The 27,448-nt window shown below is 38.8% G+C and overlaps 1 protein-coding gene across 2 annotated transcripts in view; it reads left to right on the top strand.

Annotated features, from left to right (window-relative positions):
* The window catches only part of FAT3 (FAT atypical cadherin 3), a 430,327-nt gene that overhangs the window by 288,710 nt on the left and 114,169 nt on the right, over positions 1-27,448 (top strand). For both annotated transcript variants that reach the window (XM_014958334.1, XM_014958335.1), the window contains exon 4: positions 3,438-3,499. In XM_014958334.1, the coding sequence (XP_014813820.1) occupies positions 3,438-3,499 (62 nt within the window). The remainder of the gene's footprint in view (positions 1-3,437; positions 3,500-27,448) is intronic.

Raw genomic sequence — 27,448 nt, forward strand, 5'->3', positions numbered from 1 at the left:
GCAAAAGTAATATGTGTTGTAGAAAAGCAAGTTATCTCCAAGCTGAAATGTCGGGTCAAGCAATGTTTCAGAGTTTCACCAAACAGTTCATTTATATGGCCAGAGGAACAGATGTGCCAGGATGCACAGAGAGATGTTTTAACTCGGAGAGTCAAAGGAAAGTATGAAATGCTGGGAACAGAATCACATAACCTTGCTTGTGAGCTGATAGGTTTATTGTAAATAACTTTTCTATCGGATCCAGTTTTCCTCTTCACTTTCATGGCTGTTCTTAAAGAATCATCACAGTTATAAATATCTCTGGCCTTTAGCAGAACCATGATGTTCCTCTGGAAATTTGAGAGAAACCATTTGAGAGGTGTCCTATGACTTTTGAAGCTTGTTAGGGTTTCTGACTATTTTGTGATAAATGTGTGCTATATTTCCCAGCTGGCTTTGGACATGGAGATGGCTGTCTCTAGAAGAGCTATGGCACATACTGAAGATGGGAAAAAAGAAAGGGTCGTTTTTTATCATTGTCCCCCCATGATTTTATATCATAACCAACAGCGCAGCATAACATCATTTCTTTGGGTTTATTTTTCTCTGTGAGTTATTTTCTTTAGATAATGCCTTAATACCATAACAGAATATGGTGATTTAATACAGTCAGACAACTAAAACTGGGATATATTCTCTTGTGCAAAGCCAAGTTTCTCTCAGTTGTCCCTGTATCTCAAAAATAAAGTTCTACATCCAGCTAAATAGTACTATTATTATGTATTTATGGCATGGAATACTGAATACAGGAGGGAGGGAGGAACACAGCAAGGTTTTTATAAATTAATTTCTTTGAGACTGGAGTGGCAAAACAGTGGGTAGTCTTAGACATTACTGGACTATATTTCTTTTTTTTTTTTTCTTCATTTTTGATGATTGGTTTTAAACAGAATTCCTTTAAATACAGTTTTATAATCTGAAAGGACCAGATTCACATACATACCAATGCATGGCCATAATTCAATAAATATTAGCATTGACTAGTTGAGATCTGATATTATGTATATTCACATTTTAAACAATAGTGTTGTGTAGCATTATCTATCCATGACCTCAAGAACGTATGTGGACTGAGCATCCAGGAGACTGCAATGGGGCCTCCACGAGTGTCAGATGGGAGAGTCCTTCAGAGAACAGGAATGGAAACCAGAGGCCCCATGACTCCATGCACAAATGACCATTTATTTCTATAGAGTATTGTAACAACCTAATGAAACTGCCCAGAACTGGGCTGTCTTGAAAGCAAAAACTATGCCAGCTATGCTGGCACCATACTTCAGGATCAGGTCTGCAGAGCTGATGGTGATGGTCTGGTTACCTGTCCTTTTGGACCAACTGTTAAGTCTGGGTGCTAAACCTTTTAAGATCTGCTATGTTTAAAATACAGGCAGTTCTGTTGTAGACACTTGCCATATGTTCACAAACCTCTTTTAGAAGGAAATTCAGGTCTGAAGGCTCTCTGACCATTGTTGCAGTCTAAAGGCTCTACATTGAAAAAGGAAAACAAAAAAGAAGCCTTCAGTGGTAGTAGTAGTTTTGTGAGGAGGAGCAGTAGTGGTCAGTTTCAGGTGTTAGCTCTTGGTCTGCAGAAGGAATCTGAATTCCTCTGCCAGAAGAAGATGGTGAGGACAGAGACCTTCTATAATTTACAGCTAGATGTTTGTTGTTTAAGAAGAAGGTAGGTGGAGTTCATAGTGGCACGTTAGGAAGTGGAAGACTATATAAAGATGATCATATTCCTTTGCATGTTTAGGTTGTGCTTGATAAATAACCATAGTAACCATGCATGTGATGAACAGGGATATTTCAAATTTGAAATTTTTATTTTATCAATTTATTGGGGCTGAACTTTCATAATTAGAAGCTTCTTCCCTGTATGTTTGTGTTCTCTCTAGACATGGGAGGATCTTGTGTGAATGACACCAATTTGTCATCCGTGCTGTCACGTCTGTTTAAACTCATGCAGTGAGTAGATGTCTCCCATATGGTGTAGCTGTTTTGAATTGCTCAATGCAGGCAATACCAGTTGTTTTCTTTTTTCAGTCTTTTCCCAGCACCAGATTCTTCCTTGTCATTGTTATGATCCACTCCGGTTTCTGTGACCTCCCCTTGGGTGTCCCTTCTGTGGTCTAATAGATCTCGTAACGAGTCTGAAATACTGGAAGCAGAGTAGACTTTCCTTTGTTCATTTCACCCCATTACTTCAAGTAATATTTCCCCCCTTCTCACCAAAATCAGTAGTGGTTTCTCCAGAGAGAAGGCAACAGTGTGTGAGGAGCTGCAGCTGTAGAAGCCTTCTGGAAGAAGAGGTGTTATGTTGGTGTAAGATGTTGCTGATGGTTTTTTTGAAGTATTTAGGATCATCATGGATTTGTGTTTAGATGTTTGGCCAGTCTGATTAAATAAATATGAGGTAATCCAGGGAATTTTTATTTTCTTGTCTTCCTTGGTAATCTTAGAGATGAAGAATTCTTAAGAACGACTTTGTCCACTGGCATTGTCTCCATCTAGGAAAAGCTGGTCTTTTTACACTCCTCATAATCTATTACAAAGAAAGCACACGATGCATTTTCCTACCCAATGAAATGTTTTGTATGAGGGAAAACTCAAATCTGCCCTTTAAATCTTCAGTGAGATCAGAACAAAAAAACTAAGCTATGTTCATAGAAGATACGCATCACTTTTCTTGAGGGAACTTTGAAAGTGTTTCGTTTTCTTTCCTTGGTAAAAATCTCAGAAGAGGTTAATCATTTGTGAAAGTACCTTGCTTTTAAAAAAAGATATCTTGATCATCCTCATGTAAAAGGGTACTTTATTTTAAAGACTCAATTTGAGCATGGAATAAATTGATGAAATTGTATTACAAAACCTTTAATGCATTAGAATGATTACATTTGGAAATCATTATGTATACAAGTAGTTATTACAGAAATAACCCTCTTTGTCAAGTATTCTTGGTGTGGAAGTAATCAGCATCCTATCCCATTAATTGTTTGAGAACTCTGAAATCTTTAATGAGGTCTTTTACGGAAGGATTTCAGTCAAATGCAAATGATTCATTGAAGCACTTAATCATAAGACAAATAGTGATTCTTCAGTAATGTTTTTTTTATTCACTGTAATAAATGTAGCACAGTAACTGTAGATACACAGCTAACTGTTTCTCAGTTACTTTTCTCACAGCATTTTTCTTTAGAGATTCACTGTTAGTCAGAAAGTCATAATGGCTGCACTGCGAAAAAAAATGCTTGACAGATGTCAAGAAATCTGTGTCTGATATAGCTTCAAATAGATTTTTTCCCTTTGAGTGTTTGAAAAATGAATTTATTTCTTCTGGTCAATAGAGACATATATTTTTCAATGGGTATTGGCAATCAAATATCATCCTTTTTTCACAGGTCTGATTACAACAACGTCAAGAAAATTGGATCGGGAACAGCAAGCAGAGCATTTTTTGGAGGTAAGATTAAGTGGAAAATATATGTTAAAAGGTTAACTGATTTTTGTAGTTTAAAATCACTTTTTCCTGTTCCAGGAGAGTGGTATTCTCCCGGCTCTCAATGTGTGACAGACTTGCACAAAGCTGGGAATTGCCTGATTATATAAAAGAAATAATATATTTTGCAATTCACAAGCACAGGAAAAAATTGAAAAAAATATACACAACACTTGTTTTCCACCTCTATCTAATCTGCTTCAGTTAAATCTTTTATTGTAGTCCTTAAATTTTATTTGTGACAGAAGTTTGGACTACCCAGAGCAAATTTCTTTTAAAATAGGTGGAATCACACCAACCTTGCCAAGATTCTCCCTCTCTCAAGATAAACATGTTTAAAGTTTTGCATCTCAGTTCTAACGTACAAAATATTCTTTTGGATGAAAGCAAACTTTCCCCTTGCTCACATTCACTGCATCATCAGAATCAATGAATATTTTCTTAGCTTTCACTTATATGGACTATCAATGGCAAGTTTCAAGTTAAAAATTGCCCTCTAAAGCGTGTCTGAACCATTCCCTTGGCCCTTTGATGAATGTTTCTCTTTATAAGTAGCTCACATATGTTTGCTATGGAGTGATATACTTGTAAACTACTGGTTTTACCACATGTGTTTTCTTTCACATTGCTGTACACCATGCTGTGTTTTTTCTTCCTTTGGGTAAAAGATCCTTCACTCTGTTCTCTTCTCTATTTGTGAAACAAGGAATTCTTGATTCTTGTTGGTGCAAATAAAAAATAACCATGTTGTCCTGCATAATCAATCATCCCTACTATGTTTTTTAGAAAATTCACTTCAAATCATACAAGTTAAAAAACATCTGGACAAAATAGTTCCCAATGCAATCACTATCTGGCAATGAAATGTAGTAAAATATACTTCTGCATATTCCATGGTTATTTCATGTTTTTTAGAAATCACAAATTATTTTAGTGCAGAACACAGGAGAGAAGGGTTAATTTATTACTGTACAATTTGGTTGGGTTTTTTTATTTCATAATTCACTGTACATTGTCACACATTCCAGGCCATAAATAAGTGGAGGGGAATAAAAGGATTTTCCCCTTTTTAGGATTTATTAAGTTGGAAAGTTAGTAAAGTAATCATGTGTTCAAATAAATGCAAGCTTTCCAGTTTATACTGTCAGAGAAGATCACAAGCTGAATTAAATTGGCATTGATTTTAAAATATATCTACTGATGAGAATCTTAGGTCTGTAAGTCTCTTTTGCATTTATCTCAGAGACCTCAGTGAAACATGCCAAATTCACATTTGCCAGAGGACTCCCGTACAGATGGGGAAGTGTTACTATTAATAGCAAAAAGAAAAAATAATTGCTTACAGGAATTAGGCTTTAGTCATCAATACAAGTTAATATATTCCTTCCCCTGCATTTTATCTCATTTGAAAAAATAAGCATCTGCAAAATTTTGAGGACTGAAGATGCAGTAGAGTGAAATTGGTGTCATTTGGTGCCCCAAGGCTTGCGAATGGGGAGTGAAGTGGAGGGCAGGCAACAGGGGAGAGAAACACCAGAGCGATGTGTCCTGCAGAAGTGGGGAGAGGACCACACTATTGTAAAACCCAACTGGGAATGGTGTGCAGCAAACAGAATCAGACTCTGGCAGGCACATGGCCCCAGTGGCCAAATCAGCCCTTTGAGCTGCCGATAAGCGATGAGCGTTGACCATCACCACCTCTTGGGAGGCGTGTTGCTGGAGACCAGAGCAAGTGAGCTGCTGGGGATCCAGGCCCAGGCTGGCCAAGCTGTGTGTCTTCTAGGGCATGCTCAGAAAGCATTTTCTAAAATGCCTGGCCGTCTCTGTGTGTAATTAACCCCCTGGGGAGGCCTTAATTGCCAAGACAACCATGGTCTCCCAGTAGTACAGTATTTCCCTTCTGGCTTCATTTCATACCCTTCTTCCAGTAGTCTGGCTGGTATAAAAGAGAGCAAACTTGGCTCCCTTTGAAAAGCTCTGATTAGTGCTTGACCTAGCAACCCCTGCTCATTTTTGCCCAGTGTGTGTGAGGCACTGAAAGACCTTCCCTAAATACATATTTAATTATTTTTTAATAAGCCTGTCTTTTCCCTACCTGAATTTGACAGGGACGCTATACCCATGCTGGCCAGTACTTACTGAGAAAATTCCATTGCTGACAGTATTTCCTCCTCTTTCATGACAGTTGTTAGGAAAACGAGGTGAAATAAGATGGCAGATGTCAGTCATTACAGTTGTGTGTAGAGACAATGCTCGTCTCCAGACCTCTGCCTGTGATGGCTTAGGGTGGCTCTTCTGGAGTCACCTGTCCCTGTCCTTATTGGAGGAAATGGGAATGACCAGCAAGGACTGGATATGTATTTTTAAGGCTGCCATGGTTAGGAAAGGTGAATCTAAGTGACTCCCCTTGTACCTACACAAGAAGCCTGTTGCAAAGTAAGTACTGAGCCCAGGTCACCCGTGCATCTCTTCTTCCTTCCTCCTTTAATTATCTTCTTTGGATGTATGGACTTGTGTCCACATGACTTTTTGAACTGTACCTGAGGCTGCTGTCACAGGATGTGCACTTACCAAAGAACATGTCCCAAAGTGAGCACAGAAACATGTCTAGACCCTGGATTACAAGATGTGTCAGAGAGTCGGAAATGGACTCCCCTTTATAATAATTGAGATTTTTTTTGTTCGTTTTTTTTTTGTTTGAGGTTTTTTGGGAGGAGAAAAAAACCCCCATATTTCTTCTTCCAGATCTTTCATTGATGTGGCATTGTCAATGCTTTTTTCTTTTTTTTCAGCTCCCAACTTCAGGGATTAATTTTTTTGACACATTTGTAATGTCTTGCAAGGCTGCAGGTTTTATTCAGCGCTTGTTATCAGGTAGAATTTTTCTGCTTAGGTTTAAATTGGATGTCACTGGATTTTATACAGGATGGTCTCTTGCTCTAGTGGATTCTTACTGATGGAATGGTTCTTCCTGAAATGGGAGGAAAATGACCGCTTGAATACATTACTTTCTCATATGAAGCAAACCAAAAGCAATTGTTTTATTTCACAGACTTTCTTTAAAAGCCTGCATTTGAGATAAGGTATTTAAATATCCATCTGAAACAAGAAAGGTAACTCTGAGAGTTACCTGCTTGCTTTACAAGTAAATGAAAATAGCAGTGTATTTCCCAGTGAGGTATAATTGCAGGTTTCAGGTGATCTGTCTTTATTCTCCTTTATAATTCTACACATTAGTACTATGGTTATAGGTTTCTTTCTTTTTTTCTTTTCCTTCTTTTTTCTTCTGGATATGCATTTTCTTCTAATAATTTCTGTATTAACACTGTACTCTGTCTTCTCTTGTATTATGCTAAATTGGTAAAAAAAAGAAGCTTCAGGTGGAGAAAGTTAGTAGAGTTTGAGCTATGGAAAACCAAAGCAAATGTTCTGGCTGCTTTTCTGCCCACTTTATTTTGCCTCCCAACGTTAGTCTGTCAGCTTCACAAACTAGTGGTTTTGCTATGTGATTGTATGCAAACAGCTGCTGGAGTGATGGAGGTCCGATAATAAGTGTAAAAATTAAACAATTTCATGCAGGGCCTGCATCATTGTGTTATGTCAGCTGATTCTGAGATGTCCAGAATACAAATAGTTCCTGATCTGCTTTCCAGTGTACGTCTGCAGCCCAATGGGAGAGGATTATTAAATACAGGCTACAGCTCCTTGCCTTGCACAGTCAGCCTGGAAGGTGGATCTTGGCACGTGCTCTCACACCCTGAGAGGTTTCTGAATGTGATGGGTTACTTGTGCCTCCAACACAGAAACCCTCTGTGAAAGGCTGGGGAGTTCAGTTTGCTGGGAATTGCTGGGAAAAGGCCTGTATTTAGCAAAAAATTGAGCTCTAAGTTCCAGGCTGCAGTGTGCAGTTCTAGCAACAGTCTTTGAAACTTTATGATTGGAGAGGGATAAATTACCTGTAGCAAGAGGTGACCTCTTCATCCTCTTGGATGAATAACAAGCTGGTGTTTTTGAAGTGCTGGGGTTACTTAGTCTCTCCTCGATGAGCGCATGTGGTGCAGGCTCTCAAGTAATTTAGCCAGTTTTGAAAATTATCTCCGTAGTATCTCTCTGTTCTTCCAAACTATGTTTAAATTTACCACTGTTAGATTCATTCAGGAATTACTTTTTAACATTTGCCATGGTGGAAAACTTGTCTATTCAAGTCCTTTCTAAAGAATAAAAATAGTTGCTAATAAGCATGGTCAGATCTTTAAATCTCTACAAGAGTGACAAAACAACTGAAGACAATAGTTTTTAAAATACTGTTACAACAGCCTCGGCCTTTTGAGGTCCGAGTCATGTAATTAATGAGGGGGAGAAGCAGGAGCAGGGTGTTGGCTTAGTGCAGCTAATTTTTAGCCAAGTTAGTGCTATCAGCATAGGAGCAGTGCCTCTCAAGTGCCTTGCTTTTGTCGCAAATCAGTATATACAAGCCTCATCAATCTTCCTGCTGTGATGCTTGAGCGTAGCTCTGAGAAGGATGTCAGTAACAGTGCAAGGGGTTGTAATGAAGATAAATTGGTAAATCTGATGTGAGTGTCAAAATACATGAGCTGAATGAAGCATATTGGTTTCTATTTACTGTAAGTACACTAACAGGGTACAATAAACTGTGTTACATGGTAGGTATTTATATGCAGTAATTAGAGGGAGGCATAATAATCTGCTGTAATTGTAGCCTTCTAAAAAGAATTCAAATTTCCACTCATTTAATGGGAAGTTGTAATTATGAGGGGAATTTTGATGGAGGTACTATTATTTTTTCAACTTGGGATTTGGTCTGGAATATCACGGGGGAAATTGCTGCTGAAAACTTCATGACCGCAGTTTGTGGGAGAGAAGGGGTTTAAAATCTTGAAAAGCATCATCTTAAAATAGCACTGCCTCTCAGTTCTTCCCACAAACACCACGCTGGTGGCTCAGCATCCGGCCGGAGCTGCCTTCTCTGCCATCCTCCTCTTTTCCTCCAGCACCTCCCACGCAAGAACTTAAGAGATTTAACCTTGTTCTGCTTTGCAGCCTATTCAATTAGGCTGTAGCCTTTGCTGGTGGTGATGCCTGAAGTCAGTGGTCCCTTATGAGACACCGCAGCGTTTTCTGAAGAATAGGGGCAGCTGTGTGGCAATATGCTCGTGTATGTTTTTTACAGGAGAAGTACAAAAGCTGAAGTTCATTGGGTTTATGTAGCTGAACATTGATTGCTTAAATCCTGGATTATGAATCTGTGTAAGCATTTGTTTCATGGATCTTTAGCATTGCCCACATTTGGCAGGGAAAGCTGCATTTTTTCTTGGTGACATGCTGGTGATGGGGTAAAAATGAGGCAGTGTGTCGGATTGAGCATTTTGTCTGAGGCTTAAATGGCTCCAAAGGCACATGCCTTTCCCTTTTTAGCATTGAAGCCTATCAGATGATGCAAGGGAAAATAGGTAAACAGCCTCTTATTTCCAGCTTGAGCTTAAAAATTATTACTTGTTGGGCTTGTTGGAAATGACAGAACTATTTTTTATTATTTTGAGGACACCTGAAAGGATTTTTAGTGGAACAGTAGGTATGTAGAGGTAACTTTCTAAAACGACACTGAAAGCTGTACCATGATGTCAGCTTTGAAAGGCAACAGATTGAACTTGAATGTCACCTTCAGAGCTGGGGGGAAAAAGCAGAGGGAAAAAGGAAAGCAAGGGAGAAAAAAGGTTAAAAAAAGGAAAGAAAATAAACAGTTCTAAAAAAAATCAAAAGCATGTTCCTCTCATACTGCCTCTCCGTGGGTTTATCAGCAGGGGGTGAAGCCACCTGCAGGACAGGTCAGTGTGGTGGTGCATCTAGCAGAGACCCCAGTTCCCGGTGTAGAAGGCACATGCTGGGCTCGCTCATCCCACGCTACAGATTTCCATCCTGCACCCTGTGTTCTTTGGGAATTGTTATTCTGCACCAGTTTTCTAGAGAGGCATGGGCTGCACTTCCCCCTCCTGATTATTTTTTTTTTTTTTTCCATCAAGTTGCTATTTTCAGAAGTAGCCAACAACTTTCCAAAGGCAGGAGATGACCGGAGGTTAAAACGCTCTTTCAGAGACAGATTTGCATTTGACATTGCACACTGCTTCTCATGTGTATTCAGGCAGAAAGTCTTACACAGCAAAATATGGGAAAAGTCCTGCTATGATTCATCTGTCTGTAGTGATAAGTGGTCTCCTCGATTAGACTATTGTCTCTAACTAATGTGGTGCGATAAGATGAAGAATTATCAAGTGCATCACTGAAAATATTACTACTTCAGTTGTTAACTGTGGCCTCTGTGCAAGAGATATGAACAGGAATTTTAAACGGCAAAATAATTAAGGCATAGTGTTTTTACAGATTATTCTCTTTTCTTTAATTATTGCAAGTTTCAATAGCTCCCAGATGTCCCTTTATTTTAGATAGCGACTTGAGAAGTAGCACAGACGACAAAGCCTAAGCATTGGGAAAACTGAGTTTAATAACATTTTCCTTCATGCATGTGGAATTTTAATTTTGTTTTCTTATTAAGTAAGAATAAATTCTTCATAAAGTGATAGTAATAGGGCAAAATAAGTTGAAATTAAAAAAAAAATAAAAAAAAGAAAGAGTTGTGTATTTAAATTCCTTAATATTCCGTGTTAAATTCAGGTAGCCAATAGGAAATATACACACAACTCTGATGACATAATATATACCAAAGGCAGGGGGCAAGAATGGGTCCACATATATCAAATACTAGCAGTGACTCTCAGCTCATTTCAGTTATTCAGTGAAATACCAATAGCCTTGAGAGACTGAATGCGCAAAGAATGTCTATGACATTTCCACAAAATTTGTAGACTTTAAGTCAACCCTGGGGATGCTTTGTTTGCTTTTTGCCTAGTGCTTATGGTTGATTTCAGTCTTTATTTTTTTAGATACTATTCATCTAATTCCTTTTAACTGTCTCAAGATTAGATTGTTTCTCTTAAAAATGTTTTACACATGCTAACACCAGGATGATGTCAAGAATAAACACACCACTGATAGCTCAATTAGTGCATCATTAATACCCAAGTATCTGATTCTGGCATCTCTTGGAGAGTACTTAAGCCATCCAGCTAATGTGATACTGCTCTGAAGCTCTTACACGGCAGGATTTTTGTTGAGCATTAAAAATCTCACACTTGTTTGGTTAATCCCTTCTATTGATTCAGGGTACCAATAGTAATGAAGGAAAGAAGTCCTCTTTTCTGTGTTTAATGACCTTCCTAAATCAAAAATCTTTGTAACTCAATATGCAAAACTTTGGGGTTTTCTTGTGAATGCTTGACAATTATAGAAATGAGTCAAATAGTTTATAGACCTTTTCTAAATGTGTTGTAAATTTGTGTTAATTTCTTTGGGTATTAAAGTAAAAATCACAGCTCATTTATTATTTAGTCACTCCTTAGCTCATGGAAGAGATTTGATTTTCCCAGTTCATCAGTATATGCGATGACAGATGCACTATCTACAGCAGAATACTGCACTAAGTATATTTTCCACAAAATCATGTTTCTCTGGACAGTGAGTCTGATAGAAATGGGCAGGGAACAATTGATATTACCATCCAGGTTTAAAAGCCTATTAGTCCTTTAGATGAAAAGTTGACCCAGCGTAAAGATACAGATGATTTTGCAAGTAGTAATTCATGCTCATATTTTGAAGACCATGGCAAGATCAGAGTTGTCCAGGTCTAAGGCTTTGGTTCACACACTGCTGTCTACGCAGTTGTTGTGTATCATTAGAAAAATCACATTTCTGGTTACCTAGAGTTTTGCATTAGTTAAGGAATGATTTGCATATATCTGGAGTTTGAGGATGGGGGAGAGACTGTTTTACAGATTTCATGAGTCACAGACGTGAACTGTTGGGTCATGAAATGAAGAAATGAAAATCCGCAAAACACAACGCTATCGGCTCTTTCGTCCTGGGCATCAAATGCCTCTTTTAGGATTTTCCTTGCAGACCCACAGCAATCTATTAGCAGGTCTTGGCATTAAGCACCTCATCGTATGCCAGCACAGAAGGAGATACTCAGCATATAGGCTTCGTGTGCTGTCTTATCAGGCATTTTCCACCTCTTTTAAAGACGTAACAGAGAAGGTGAAATTGTGCCAGGAAGCAAATCCAGCCTATGGGCTGCCACCCTGCAAGGTCCTGAGCATCTCCTTGGAGCCTAGAGGTGTATCAACATTTCCTTAACGCTCTGGAACTAATTACAATCTCCCTGAAGTGCGTATCATGCGGTTGTGAAGTCAAGTAATGCAAGGAAGTGACCTTTTGGTTAACTAGCATTATGTTAAGCCATATGTGATGCCACAGTGGAGAGGGGAAGGTCTTATTTATGACCCTGGGGGCTAGTTGAGTTCCTTTGCTTACCCTGAGTGATGTGCTTAGTCCAGCTTCAGTAGCATTGAGCGTCTTGAAGTTATCCCTGATAATACCCAGGACGAGAGAATCAGACATCAGCGCCCGTAGCTGCGTTTCCCCAGATATGTCTGGAAATGGGTGAGTGAACACATTAGAAAAAAAGCAATTTAAAATATACCCAACACCTGTTTCTTCTGCTCTGTTTGCAGAACTACAAGATGGCAGAGCACTAGATCAATGCAAATGGGATGGAAAAGTATTATTAAAGCACTAAACATTACTGTGTGGTTTGAAAATTAGGTGCTGCACCCATGTGTTAAATGCTGTTGAAACAGAAAGGGTTATATTAATGGTATTCCTTTGCGCTTTGTAAATCATTCCTCAACTAAGCTTGGGTAGGCAAATTCTATGGTTAGTCTATACCAAGTTTTTCTTTTCTATCAGGATTTAGGAGTTTGGTCTAATGTTGCTTTCTCACTGAGGGGTTAGCTCACAGATTAGCTCAGGGTTAACAGGTTTTTTCTTCATTGTACATTTCTTAAGATCTGTAACTCTCTTTTTATGGGCTGGAGCCCACCTACCAGGCCCAAATTGGTCGGATATACCCTTTCAGGGTGTCTTTTTTGCCAGACTTCGTGCTTGGCGAGACAAAGAGTCTTTGTGAAGGGCACGCTGCTTTGCTAAATCTTCACATTTGTTTTATGAATGTACCAATGTTTTAATCTTCTGCAGAAGCAGCAGGAAATCTTTCACATGATTTGAATCTATTTTAGATGTACAGAGCCTTTGTGTTATCTGAAGCATGTCTGCTTTAGTGCTATATCATGTTTTCTGTAGCATTTGCAATACCCATCAGCTGCCAGACTGTTAATTTATTTCTGTAAGTGTGTGAGCACACACACACATGCACGCACACACACATTTTGTGGGGGTCTCCTGTTTCCTGCCTTCCTGGCTAAAACTGAGCTGAGCATTGCATTTAAGGTGGGTGAGCATCTTCTTCCTCAGTTAGGAATACGGTGCATCTGTACTAAAGTCCTTTCTGGGCACAGGAAATTCTAGTATGCCTTTTAATTTATCTGTCATTTAGAAACATGCCGTTAAACAAGTTTTTCATCCCTTTGTCCTTTATCCTGGGGTGATCCATACTCAGCTGTTTGGAATTCATACATGTTATCTCTGAAAAAAAGTTAATTCTGGGATATTTTGACAGCGACGTCACTTGCTGCCACCATTTATACATGCCAAATCCAGCCACCCTGAAATAAGTCATATAGGGATCCCAGCAATAAGTCTTCAATTCCTTTGACTTGAGTGGGCTTTGGGTTGGTTTGGGACATACTCTTTGATAACAGGCTGTTGCAGCATCCATGGAGTCTCACTCCTGTTCCCAGGACACCCGCAGCTCAAGCGGTCCCTTCCCCACGTCATCTTCAATTGTGAGCCCTTCAGTTTACAGGCAGCCCCTCCACAAGGGAAAAACTGGGACAACTCTTTCCTTTTGCAAGTTCTATTAGATTTTACTATCTTCTTTGCATCTCTCTTTTCTCCATCATAGTGAAGATCCTTATTCTTGAGATCTACTCCCATCAATCATACTATCAGTCTAGAGTTACATCATCTGGTTTTTGTCAGTGCCTCTTCCTAAAATTTTGTTGTTTTGTTGGTTTGTTTTTTGTTTTTTTGTTTTTTTTCTGTCTCCACCTTGTTAATGCTCTTATTTAGTCCAGGATCTCATAATTTGAAGTATTGGTGATATATTGGAATTCCCCAAAACTGCCACCACTAGTCCATGCATGTCATGAGAACCTCTTTCTAGTGTACCTTGAATACACAACATTTTCTTTGAATCTCATCACATCCCTTATTGTCTTCTAACCATAGCCTGTAATGTCTTTCAATATTATGTATTTTCCTTCTTTATCTGTTGTTTCATATTCCCAGATTGCCACCCTGTCCCTCTGCCATGTAATCCTTCAACATTCAGGTTGAGCAAAAAAGATATACAAAAAAGAATAGAAAAACATCGTGCAAAACATGGTAGTCTGAAAAGACTGTGTATTTTTTGTTTGTTTTAAAAATATTTTTCATGGCAAAAGTGCATAATTGTCTGAAATGTGCTGAAATAAGATTGAAGTATTAAGCATAATTTGTAACATGACACAAATTAAAGTATTTACTAGACACCTTGAGATAAGAAAACCTCTAATCGGGTTGAGAATCAGTTTAATAAGCATATTTGACACCTATTTTCTCCCTAAATATATTGCCATGGAACATAAGAATCATAATGCTTTTCTTATCTGGCTTCAGCTTGATAATAATCAGAGACCAAACAATTCTTTTGCTTTTTATGAATATATGATTTAAACAGAAAAGTACAAAGGCCCTGAAGCATCAAGTGCTATGAAATCTGCCCTCAAAAGCAGTAATTTTTCCTTTCCCAGCCTAACAAATTTCAGTTGTCAGGAAACAGATTAATCTCCTCATTCTGAAATGTAATATTGCTGTTTGCTAATCTCTCATGATACAGAGACGTTGAAAATGTTATCATAGCAGTGCTAGAGTGCATTTTATGTTTTGGCAAAAAGTAATACTTTCTTTGGCAAGAATATTCTAAATATTCAAAAGAAAGGATTAACATGAATAATTGAGAGCAAAAATGTCAGAATCAAAATAATGATTTTTTTTTCTCACATTCTCTGGGAAAGTAGAAAATACAAATATTACTAATAGCAATCTGTCAATTTATGGCTTTGACATTTCTGAGGACCAGTATGTGATCTGTAATAAAGTTACCAACAAATAGCTTAATACTTTAGTCATAGCCTCATATATATATGTTTTGTCATATAGATCTTGTTTCCTTCCACTATCCTTCCAGATAACTGTTAAGGTATTGTATAAATAAAAATGTGTTCTTAAACTTAAAAGCAAAAGAGTTATTTTAAAGACTTAGTTGGAAAAAGCATAGAGAATTTAAACACGTAGGTTTATATTGCCACACTTTTTTCTTTAAAGAAAATATGACCACAGTTTAAAAAAAAAACAAAATTTTCTACAAAGTCATGAGTTTTAAACTACATATTTTAGCTAAGCAGAGATGATGCTTTATTATGTGGTATATCAAAGTATGACAAAATGGCATGGCCTCTCTTGACTGAGAGAGATGCAGAAGGCAATAAGTGCATGAGCTTGGTCTCAAAAGAGGACCATAATGTATAGCAGAAGGAATAAAAACATTAACTGACACATGAAGTTCGCTTGAATATAGTCCTTTATCCTCCTCACCAAAGCCTTGGCGTTCAAATGGACCCACACAGACTCTCTCTGTGTAGCTTCGGCCATGTTTGTGGGATTAAATTGAATACTAAAGCCCATTTTTCTCTTTTTTTGCATTGACATTTACCAAGTATCTCTATAGTTAAGGATCTTCCACTATTCTTGTTGCAAACCAGTAGATACCTTGCAGTTTTAGCTGCAGCACTTCAGCCAGGGAACAGCATTTTTTAAAATAAAATAATATTTGCTTTAAATGTCTCCTCTTCAAGCATTTAATTCTCATAATATCCGACTCTCAGTGTGAAAGGATCAATTGAAAGCCATGGCTCTTTTAATAAAAAGAAGTCTGAGGTGTACAGAAGATTTTGTTGTTCTGCAGCCCCGGGAGGGTGCCCGGTGATGGATCACACCGGTGATGGGACGCCCAACTTCCAGTGAGCTGCTGAGCTCCCGAAACAAATCCTTGCTGCTGCCGCACGGTGCTCAGCGTGAGGTGGTCATTTATCCTGCTTCTTGACACAGCAAATTACCCTACGCAGAGCTGTGGGCTGTGTTCTCAGTGCCTCCTATAGTTCTTGCAGGACTAATTTGGTGTCCCTTCCCTTTCCTCCGCTCTGCAATATGGACTGAGACCTGCCTCAGGACTCCCCAACTTGAGAAACCCCCCCGGTTTCTCTGGGGGTGCGTTACGCTCCACTAGCCCTCGGATGCCTAAACAGTTGTAGCTGCATAAATTATACATTCATGCTCTATTTTCTAAAGGTTATTGAGCACACATTCACCAGACTTACATAGCAAAACAGGAATTGCATCTTAAACTTTACTTGATTGACAAATTGCCTTTGCCTCACTGAGCCTGTAAATAAGATTTCGATATTTTGTCAGATCAGTAATCCATGGATTAGACCCGCTCTTAATCCTCCATTTCTAAAACTGGATGCACTGTTGGAGAACAAACATATTTATATTTTGTATACGATTTCTCAAAGGAAGCAGCGGCAGCATCTACAGATGGTGTCAGCCAGGGCTCCATATCATGAGCGAGCATCTGTGGTCCTGACCCCAGGTTCTAACGGTGGGGATTAGCACATGGGGCTGACATATCTGATCTCCCTGTGCCACGGGATCACGCCTCCTGTACTGATCCTGACAGGATGCACTCGTGCTGCTCAAGAGCTCCCATAAATCAGGAGCTTTCTCATGGTTCTCTCCAGCTAAGTACCCAGCCCCTTTAACACCTCCTGAAACAATCTCAAAAGCAAAGCAGCTCCTTAAACTTCCTTTTTTCAATCTCTTCTGCTACAAACCAAAGCTACTCATTAGAGGGACTCCTTCCGCTTCCCTCCTTTCTCTCCCTTCACCTAGTGAGGGCTAATTGGAGGTCCGTAAAGTGAATCCAGGAAAATTCTCCTTCTTCTCCCATATATCAGTCTTGTACTACCAAATTGGGCATATTGTCTCATGCAGTGTTTTATTGTCCCCCAGATCACATTATCAGCGGGACAATCTCACAAAGGTTAATAGCATTACTAGGTTGTCTTTCGATCTGACATTCTTGCTCATCACTCTAAATCCAGTCGTTTTACCAGTGGCGTTAGACATCTCTGCTGAAGTTAATTGGATACTGCTTGTCGCTGACTTCAAACCCAACTCTATAAATCGTAACTACTTGTAGCTGATTGTCCCTGCTCTTAACTTTCATTTCACAACTGGGAAAAGTATGTGTGGGTTGACGTACCTGGCTTTTCAACTGCACTCCTTGACATTTGCAATCCAATTATCGGTCACCTTGGCCATTCATCCAGACCAACTGTCCTCCTGTTGGTATGCCATGTGTCAACACCTACTCCATATACTGCCCTAATGGGAAAATAAACAGTAAATTATGAGCCTATATAAATCCATTAAAGAGTTACTGTGACTCCATAAACCATGGAAGTGAAACTGAAGTGCTTTATGCGATTGCTGCTACCCCAAGTCGGAATTGCTGCTCTGTATTGTTAGAAGGTCCCAGCTTACTGGAGTCAGGCAAGATAAGTATCTATTGAGGGCCTTGGTGTCCATACAATAAGAATATGAGCATAAGGGCTGTGCGTTGTAAGATTTTGATATTACATTCTTGAATAAATGGTTGTCATCAGTGGAAAGCAGTAAATTTATATTAATCATTTTTGATTAAATATTTCCTTTCCCCAGATGGAAGGTACATTTCCCGGGCTCTACTTACATTTCACTGACCCTTTGCACAGCAGTGAATGCCATCCTGTGGCTGCAAAAACCCAATGCATGTCAAAGACTAATTCAGCAGAAGAATTAAAGTGCTAAGAATATTTTAAAAGTTGCGATCTTTTAAAATTCCTCCTGCACTGCAGGAGTAGAATGTCATCTTCTTATTATTCAGGCACATAAAGATCCCTTTCCAGGACTGCAGGCACTGTGTAATTAATTAATTATAATAGTATTAATTGATTAATTAATATTAATAACCTGAACATTTTTAATGTGTTCTGAGAGTTACTCAGGGAAATTAACTTTTTGGGGCCAGGATTTTTTTTTTTTTTTTTTTTTTTAAACATTTTTGGATGTTAAAAATTTTGGTCTACTTGCTTTCTGAGATAGTCAGAAGAAAACACGACTACTGGTTTAGATATAATAGTATTAATTGATTAATTAATATTAATAACCTGAACATTTTTAATGTGTTCTGAGAGTTACTCAGGGAAATTAACTTTTTGGGGCCAGGATTTTTTTTTTTTTTTTTTTTTGCAACACATTTGGAATGTTAAAACTTTGGGACAGCATTTCTCGTTGCATCGTTACCCCCAAATGACCTTGTTCGTATATGCACACCTACTTATTTATGTCAGCAGTATGGTCTCAACACATTCTGAAAATTATTCATATACATCGCTATTCGCAGGATCACTGGCTACATGTGTAACAGATTGAACAAACAGGGAAAAAAAATCATGTTGAAGAAAAAAATTGTATATGAAATTGCTGTTTCTTTAAAGTAAACAGAAAACCCCACATTTGCCTGGGTATTAAAGTAAGATTCTTCCCAGTCGGTTATAATGCACACGGTAGTGGTGATGCTGTGGTGGGACACGTCTTCTCTACCCTTTAGTCAAAGGCTTACAGCTTTCAGGTACTTCTTATGCACCTGGAGCCCAGGGCTGGCCAAAAGCTGAATGAGAAGGAAAAGTTGTTGAGCTTTAGGTGCATCCCTGTTCTCACCAAAGTCAATGGGGAAATTCCCATTGATTTCCAAGTCAGATTTCATGGCCGGCCAGGTCCTTCTCCACCAAGAAGATACCTGTCATTCTTTGGCAGCTCAGACTAGGTGAGCTCGGTTCAGCAGGAAAATACCTGTCTTTGGACTTTCCCTGTGTGTCTCTAGCCATGCAGCGTGTGCGTACCCGCCGTCCGTGGTGTGGTTGGGGATGGTGAGGCTATTCAGGTGTTTGTGGAGGTTTGTAGAGGTTCAACAGAGCTGATCCCCCTGTACTTGGCACTGGTGAGGCCTCAGCTCGAGTACTGTGTCCAGTTTTGGGCCCCTTACCACAAGAAAGACATTGAGGTGCTGGAGCGGGTCCAGAGAAGGGCAACGAAGCTGGTGAGGGAGAGTAAGTCTTATGAGGAGAGGCTGAGGGAGCTGGGGTTGTTCAGTCTGGGGAAGAGGAGACTGAAGGGAGGCCTTATTGCTCTCTACAACTACTGAAAGGAGAGTGTAGAGAGGCGGGGGTCGGTCTCTTCTCCCAAGTTACAGATGATAGGACAAGGGGTAATGGCTTCAAGTTGCTCCAGGGTAGGTTTAGACTGGACATTAGGAAACAATTCTTCACAGAGAGAGTGGTCGGGCATTGGAACAGGCTGCCCAGGGAGGTGGTTCAGTCACCATCCCTGGCTGTGTTTAAGAACCGTTTAGATGTGGTGTTGGGGGATATGGTGTAGGGGAGAACTTTAGAGTAGGGTGGATGGTTGGACTCGATGATCCCGAGGGTCTCTTCCAGCCTAGATGATTCTGTGATTCTGTGAAAATAGGACTAAACTGATGACATGAAAAGCAAGGTTACAGTGAACTGGTCCCTAAATGCACACTTAACTGTGTCAGACTTGTCTGGTGAAAAAAATAAGGTTTTTACTATGTCTGATGAAATACAGCGAAGGGACAAATGGCTCTCATCCTTTATCAACAGAACAGTTATATGCATTTCTGTTCCATATTTTTTGTACGGGACGTAATACCCGAGCCCATTTTCCAGCCTGAGTTTTCAAAGCCAGAAACTGAATGTGAAAAAAAAGTAAAAAGGTAGTCCAAGACTATGAGTTTCACTTCAAAATCAGAATCTGCTTTTTTTTTCCTGTCTATAATCCCATGCTGATAATCAAGCAGCTTGTAAAACTGACCCCATGTCAGTGTAAACTGGATAGTAGATATTTATAGGACGTGTAGAATTGAAGACAAGTAGCGATTGAGATAATAAGGCTTGTCTGTGTTGCCTATTAGATGAAACTGTGATTAAATACGTCCCAGTTAATGCTTATTATCTGTCTAAAATTAATTTGTCACAGAAAGTTGTGAAGTAGGCATCAAGAAGTCAAGTAGAATTTTTTATTGCTAAAATCAAAGCAATTATTGATGTGATTTACTTTAACCTGTTCTGAAAAAAAACAGGATGATACTGTCATTAAAAAAAAACTGCCTTGGGAAGAGCCCCAACAACCAACCTCCTTATTCACACTTATCTCCTTCACCTTATTTTACTTATTTTTCAAACTAATTTTATGAGCATTTTTATACTACTTCATAAGATATTTCAGGATGTAGTCCTCATCTCACTCAAAAGCTACTTTATTCAAACATGCATGAGTAATTGCTATCATATTGTCCTCTAAGTTGATTAAAATTTTACTTTCCACCTCATTACTAACCAAAGAAACTTCTATCAAATAACTTGAATATCAAAAAAAAAAAATCACATCTTAATTTTTTCTTTTGGATTAAGGAAAATGGTCACAGCAATCTTCCTGAGTGACTGTTCACTAAAGCCAGATACATTTCTGAGGCCTAAAAAGTACATTTTTATTTTTTGCAAGTTTAGAATATCTCTACAGGATCAAAAATTGGGAACAGCCTGTACTCCTTAAAGGTCTGATTTTATATACATTCTATCTGGCTAAGAAATCAATTTTTTATTAATCAGACTTTTAACTGGTAAGCCTTTTTTTGAACGTAAAACTGTAGCAGCTTCATTTTTTACCCTGAAAAAGCTAAATTGCATTCAAATGGCAGAGGCTACTCATCAGGCTATCAGCTATAAAACTGTCCTTGAAACATTTTACATGTATGTGTGAATGGAGAACATTCATTATTTCTTACATATTTTGGAAACATAGTGTAAGATGACAATTGGATATTTTCAGTAATTACTGATGGGACAAAGCCTTTTGCCTCAAGATCACTGGTTCTGATTTTGTCTACTTTGGTATTGATCAAAGGCTTGTTGCTAAATAATTCTACAATAGGGATTGGTTTTTCAGGGGGCAGGGGGGAGTGTGGAGGGTAAGTTACTATCTGTAGTGAAATTGCAGAATTCATCACCAAAATTGTAGCTGCACAAAGCATTTTCTTTCAGTGGCCAAAACATCCTAAGAAATTTCCCCCACTCTGACTTGGTGACCTGGCATGCCTTTCCTTGTTTTACTCTCTCAGCGCCACCACTCATTGACCATCTGCCTTTGGGGGGATTTTTTTCCTTTCGGCAGTTCATTTTAAACCATGATTATTTCAGTAATCCCGTTCATAGCACAGATGCACAGTTTATTGATGGGCGAAGGTGGCTGCAGACTGATGACAGGGGAAGAACAAATGGCTGGAGGAGGAGCTGGAGATGGGGCTGGATGCATCTTAATCTGCCTTTCTGCCAGAGACAAGGTGGTGTCATCCTCCGTTAGCACAACTGAGGGCTGCTTGTTAGAGCAATTAAAAAAAAAAAAAAAAAAAAAAAGATAAAGTGATAAAGTGTTAAAATTCTTTATGAAGTTGTATAGAAAATAAAAAAAAAAAAAAAAAAAAAGATAAAGTGATAAAGTGTTAAAATTCTTTATGAAAATACTTGGTTCTGCTTCATATAGCAGCGTAGAATTGGGATGCATTGTAACTATAAAGTAAATAAGGAATTACAGTGTCTATCTTTCATCTCATTGGTGGCCAAATAAATGCATTACCTCCTCAGTAATAACCATATTGTTTCAAGACTGACCATCGTGGTGCCTCATCTAAAGGTGTTTCATTCAACATAGGCTGTCGGCACAACCAAAATTGTTCAGAAGTAAGTTTTAATATTGTAGTCCAGGAGAGAAGACCATATTTGCTTTGAAGACTGAAAGTTTTAGTTGAAGTTATTACTCTGTTGTAAGGGAATGTGCATGCCACAACATTTCGAAGGGCTTGCAGAGCGAGGTCCTTCATGCTATGTCTTTTCTCAGCGTAGGTTCAACAGCACATACCCCATTACCATGAGGCAGTGCTGCTGACTCTCTGCAAAATAGATGGGGGGCTGTTGCCACACACAGGAAATCTCCTGCACCAAATTTGAGAGTTTCTGCTAAAATCATCGTTGTACCTTAATTTCCCATCCGTTTGAATATCTGGGGACCTACACTCCAAACAGATACAGCTGCACACCCAAGCAAGGATGTAAAGTATATATCGTCTTGCTGCTTGATTAATTAACTCCACAGTGACTAGTACTATAGCTTGATTAAATTTTGGCAATATATCAGCACATGTTTTTGAGCTCAGCATTTCTGCTGATAGTTAAAACATAAAATAAGTTATTAATATTAGGAAAAGATCTTGGAAGCATGGATAAAGTCCTGTGTCTTTATTAATAACCAGAATGCTTTTCTCACATGATTACACATATTGACTGGTGTAGTATGAAAAAGGAAATATTTGGGTTGTGTAACAATCCCCATAATTTTGAGGAAACTTTGAAGGTGTTTGGTTCCTGCTTATAGCAAAGGTGACAATCAAGTGATTTTTGTGCATGGAAAATGAAGTGTAATTGAATATTTGAGAAAAGGGTGGTGCAGTGAGCTTAGAAGTTGATGCACACCTCTTTTGAAGCACAAAACCAGAGAGCTACTGTATTTCCTGAGTGCCAAGATAAGATTTATGGAGAAGGGCATTATCTGTAGAGGTAGATCTGGTAGGGGGGAACTTATCAATATTTGATCACACGTGTTTCTTATCACAAGAGAAGCAGTATTCACAAATGGCTGAAGTAGATACTCAGGTATGAATGGACTTAAAACTGAAAGAGATTACTACTAACATTAAACTGCATAAATATCTTAATTTGCAAGCTTTATGTTATTTAAAGCTTCTTGAAGTGAAATATTCTCAGATTTGACTACTCCGCATTTTCTGTTCACAAAACTCTCTGTAATCTTCACTATCAGCAGGAGCTTAACACCTTCTTCAAAGTTTACTGTGAAGATCAATACACAACTTTTATCTTCTTTCTCATTTAGAGGCTATGGAGGGTAGTTAAACTTCTGTTTAGTAATAGGTTGTTCCAAAGGAGGTTCCATATGCCTACAAAAATTATTTTTAAGCAGTCTCTTCTCAGTCTTTATCTTGTTTGTAAGGTGTGAGCCTGAAGGTGGGTAAATGTCCTTGGGTCCACATATTATCAGAGGACTATTTGGAGTGTATTCTTCTGCTTTGCAAATTTTTCTTTATTATATGCTGGGGTAGCAAGATGCATTACTGTATCCTCATGAACAGAGAAAGGAAGTTCCTGATGTACTCAAAAGACCTTTACAGTTGTTATTTGGAGACTGCATTTGATGTTCCTACTTTGATCATCTCAAATTTTCCAATCTTGTAGTTACAAATTTATCAAACTGCTCAATGTGGGGTGCGATGCATGCAGTTTTAAGCACCACTTCTGATGGTGGTGTTATCACCTAGAAAGTCAGGAAAAGTCCTAGCTGAGCAATGGTTTTCCCTCCCAGATGGTTTCTGCTGAATCATATGTGATTACACACTACTATTAGGCAGTAGAGGTGAAGATTTTCCATATTTAACTCCACCAATTAAATTAGAAGGCACGTTTGGACTTCTGGAAAGTGATCAGCTTAGAGTCACTTCTGGGCAAAGTTTTATCTAGAGTTTGTCAAAAGCAAAATTATATGAGCTTGTACTTAATGAAAAAAAAAGGGAAGGTACTTTCTGAGATTGCCTAGAGGACCTTTTTTTAACACAGGACAGGGTGCTCTCTTGTCCTGAGAATTTAATGGAGTAACGGTTGGTTCTGCACTTATCTTAGTGTATATTGATTGAAGAACACTAGAAATACAGCCTGATGCACAAAGGTTGCCAGGATCTCCAGACTGTAATGAACTTTAAAAGCAATGCTCATGGAAAATTACTATTTTTCTTTTAGACAGTTAGTGTCAAGAGCTGTGCAGGTCCTTCCTTCTTGCTACTAAAGCCCGGATAGCTCAGTCGGTAGAGCATCAGACTTTTTGAGTATTTGAGTAAAATACAAGTCTTAAGTTTCTTTTCAGAACCTAAAATACAAGTCTTAAGTTTCTTTTCAGAATTTATGACTCTTGTCTACTGTTTCAGTTTTCAAAAAGCTCGGAGAATAAAGTATGACACAGAATAATAGTACTAGTTGTAGTCATAGTCGTAGTACTTGTCGTAGTCACAGTTGTAGTCATAGTAGTAGTATTTCTGGACCTTTAAGTCACCCATTCTGATATTTCGTTTTGCCAGGTCATTTGGTTACCATCTACTGGTGAGTCTGACAAAAGTTAAGATTTGAAGCCTCTAAGACTTTCTTCAGTATGTTTTTTTAATATTTAGGTTTGCAAATACTGCGGGGAGCATTTAACTCCGAATGAAAAAAACCTTCCTTCCTTCCTGTCTTTTGGCAATACAGTGTTGAAATTACCTGATGTCATCGTTAATTCTCAAATGGTGTAACAGACCATTATGCATCATTCTCTAGCTTCAATGTGGCTGGAAGCCATTGACTTTCCTAATCAGCCACCTAGAGTGTTTGTGTCAGTAATAATCTGTATTTAAAATGTACTCTAAATTATTTATTTCTCATAGCTGGCCAGAGTGAATGTATTAATTTTTTTATGATTGAAAACAAGAGTTCCCAGATTAGCACATTGTAAAGGAAACACAGAAAGATGGATCATATTGATATGATTGGCACTCTTTCCTACAAGAAGTGTTTAAGTAATTTATGTTTTGGGACAGCAGTACATTCTATTAGGGTAAGTGAAATAAGCAGCTGCCCACTTCTTTTCCACAGTTGCCAAATAAAGGTTTAGAACAAGAAAGCATCTAGTTTGCTACAGCTAACTCAGTATTCTTGTTGAACTGAAAAAACAGAACCTATGTACCCTTTTTTTTTCCCTTTCCTATTCTGTGTATCTTTGAGTTACGCTGCCTTCACTTTGTAGCAATAATCCGACATGTAGTTCAGTAATATCATGCATTTCAGAAAACTATTTCCTTGTAAGAATTTAGCCATGAATTTAGTCTCTCTCTGAAGTAGGCAGAGATAGTAATTCAGTGTATTTGACTTTAAAGTTCCATTCATCCCTCAACGAGCTCTCCTTTATAATCTTTTATTTCTCTTGCTTGGGCTGAATTCCAGAGACTCTTACAATAGGTATTGCAGCTCCTTTGCGCATTGGCACAAGAAACAAACCCATTAGTCACTAACAGCAGGGGTATGCCTCAGCTCGAAGGCTCCCTTTGATCATTTTTCTGTCTCCAGTAACTCAACCACATTCTCTTTTCTAAAGTTTTCTGAAACAAAATTGGCATTTCTGGTTGGGGGAAGGGAGAGACTTTTACCTGAAGACCTCATTATGCACACTCCTCAGATGAGACGCAGGCATCTCAGCTCGTTCTTTTTGCATTAAGCAGTTATCACACGGATGAAAATAAACAAGCAAATATGTCATCTTCAGCATTTTGCAATGCTAATGACAGTAATGTGGCAGTTCCTCTTAACTTAAAAATTGGGTAGGCTGAGTGCTTCCTCCTGCCAAGGAATGATGTGGAAGAAGATTCTCGTTCTTCTCAGGGCTTGATAACTCACATTAAACACCTGCTGATTGTCTTGTTATACTTGTTGAAGTGAGATCCCTGCTAGCTACTGTCTCCAGCAGAGTTAATAATTATCTTGGAAGTCATGAGCTTTTGTTAATGAGACTCAATATTGTACTTTTAATTCAGGAGGGTGGTCCTTACAGTTGCATTCATGTTCTGAAAAAATTCAGGAGCTTAAACCTACTTCAGTTAAGTGTCACAGACCAATTCCTAGTGACTGTCTCAAGGCAAAATGATTTTTATCACCAGCGTTGAGGTCTGCTAGACTGACACTGTGTTTTAGCCAATACTTTCACAGTAGACATCTCCTCCATGCCTTCTCCATGGTCATAAAAAGAAATTTTAATTTCTTAACATTCCAACTGTTGTATGTTAACAGTTAGTGTTGACATTGGTTTTCACTGAGAAGGTCCACTGCTATGGAAATCTCTTTGTAGTTGGTCTGTGGATTGAACATAAACATGATTATGAAAGACTGTCTCTCAGCCCGGTAGGAAAAGTAGTGTTAATGTCTACAGACAAAACCTACTGAAATAGATCCTGCAGAAGAAATGGAAGTTGCCTTACTTGGATTTTTAAAATTCTGTTATTATACTTTGTCATACTGTGCAAAACGAAGTATTTCTGTGTATTTTTCTCCAAAAATACATGTCTGATATAAGTAGAAGGAATTTCAGAAGGTCTTGTCCTGGTCCATCCAGTTGAAAGAAGCATTGTAAGAGACATGTGAATGTTGGTACTCTAGCAAAGAAATTTCCAGGTAACCAATACCTATATGTATATTGGCTGACATGGTTCAGTAAAGTCATAAACATTAAAGCCAATGGATAAATGCAGGCTCCTGACAGAAAGTGCTCATTTTATGAAGAAAATTGTAGTGGAACTGCCTGTAAGTTGTGGGAAAACAGCAGTGATGCTTAGGATTTCACCATGAAAATGGCATATAAAATTCCTATTATTCTTGCTGTCTGAGGCCATCAATCTTCATTAAACATGTCATCACATTCCTTTTCTAATATTCCACCCTCTGTATGGTTGGATAGAGAGTCATATGCAGCTGCTTTCATGGCCGAATCCCAGCTTTGGGAGGTCGTATCCTCTGTTTAGGCTGTGTTGACACAGCATGAGCAGCAACATCTAACCATGGGACAGGGGGTAGTACCTGGCCAGCCCATCTCAGGGTGCACGTGGGCAAGAAGCAGCACGTCTGTACCCATTGATGTCTGGATACCAGACTCAGCACAAACACTGAAGAAAATGTTCAGCATTTAGGAAACCACGTGCTGACCAAGCAGCCATTCCTCATCTCCTCTGGGCAAGCTTTAATCTGAACCTCAGATCCATCTTGATTATTGTGGGATTCACCTTTTATTGGGTTTTTGATGCCACATCTTGACAAGCATATATGGACATTATCTTTGTCATTCAACTCTATCACCTCTCTTCACTGGTTTTGGGTTGCGTTTATTTTTTTTTTCCCAAGTATACCATCTGCAGGTTTCTAAACGAAAGAACCTCACTGATCCTGAATTACATCTTCTCTCCTGGCAAGCTCCCCCATGCCTTGCACATCTGCCTTTCACATTTCCAGAGATACCAGCTGTGAATTAGCTTTTGCATCTTTGTCCTACAAACGTCCCAACATCCCTCCCCTCCCCAGTTACTTTTCACTGCAATTTCCAGCTGTTTAAGGATTTTGCTGAGAACTGTGGTAACGTTTGAATCAAAATTGCATTGGTTAGAGGGGCCCTAAGGGCTGGTGTGATACAGCATCCTGATGGAAACAGTATTTGCGGAGCGGTGTGCTGACGACCTCTGCGGTCCTCCCCATTGCCTTGTGTTTTGTGTCTCCACTGTGCTGGGTTGTCTGGGAACAATTTTGAACTGGCAACAATTTGGTATTTTGTTTTAATGTGTTGTTGTGGGATTTTTTCTGTAGGGGCAGAGGAAATTTCTCCAGCTCTTTTACCCTGTTTATAGCTGGAACCTGAAAAGCCAGGCTGGGGTCAGGCTGATGGAGCAGAAAAGAGGGGCCAGCCAGG

This window comes from Calidris pugnax, unplaced genomic scaffold, assembly GCF_001431845.1.
Source record: "Calidris pugnax isolate Ruff unplaced genomic scaffold, ASM143184v1 scaffold252, whole genome shotgun sequence".
NCBI classification, from domain to species: Eukaryota; Metazoa; Chordata; class Aves; order Charadriiformes; family Scolopacidae; genus Calidris; species Calidris pugnax.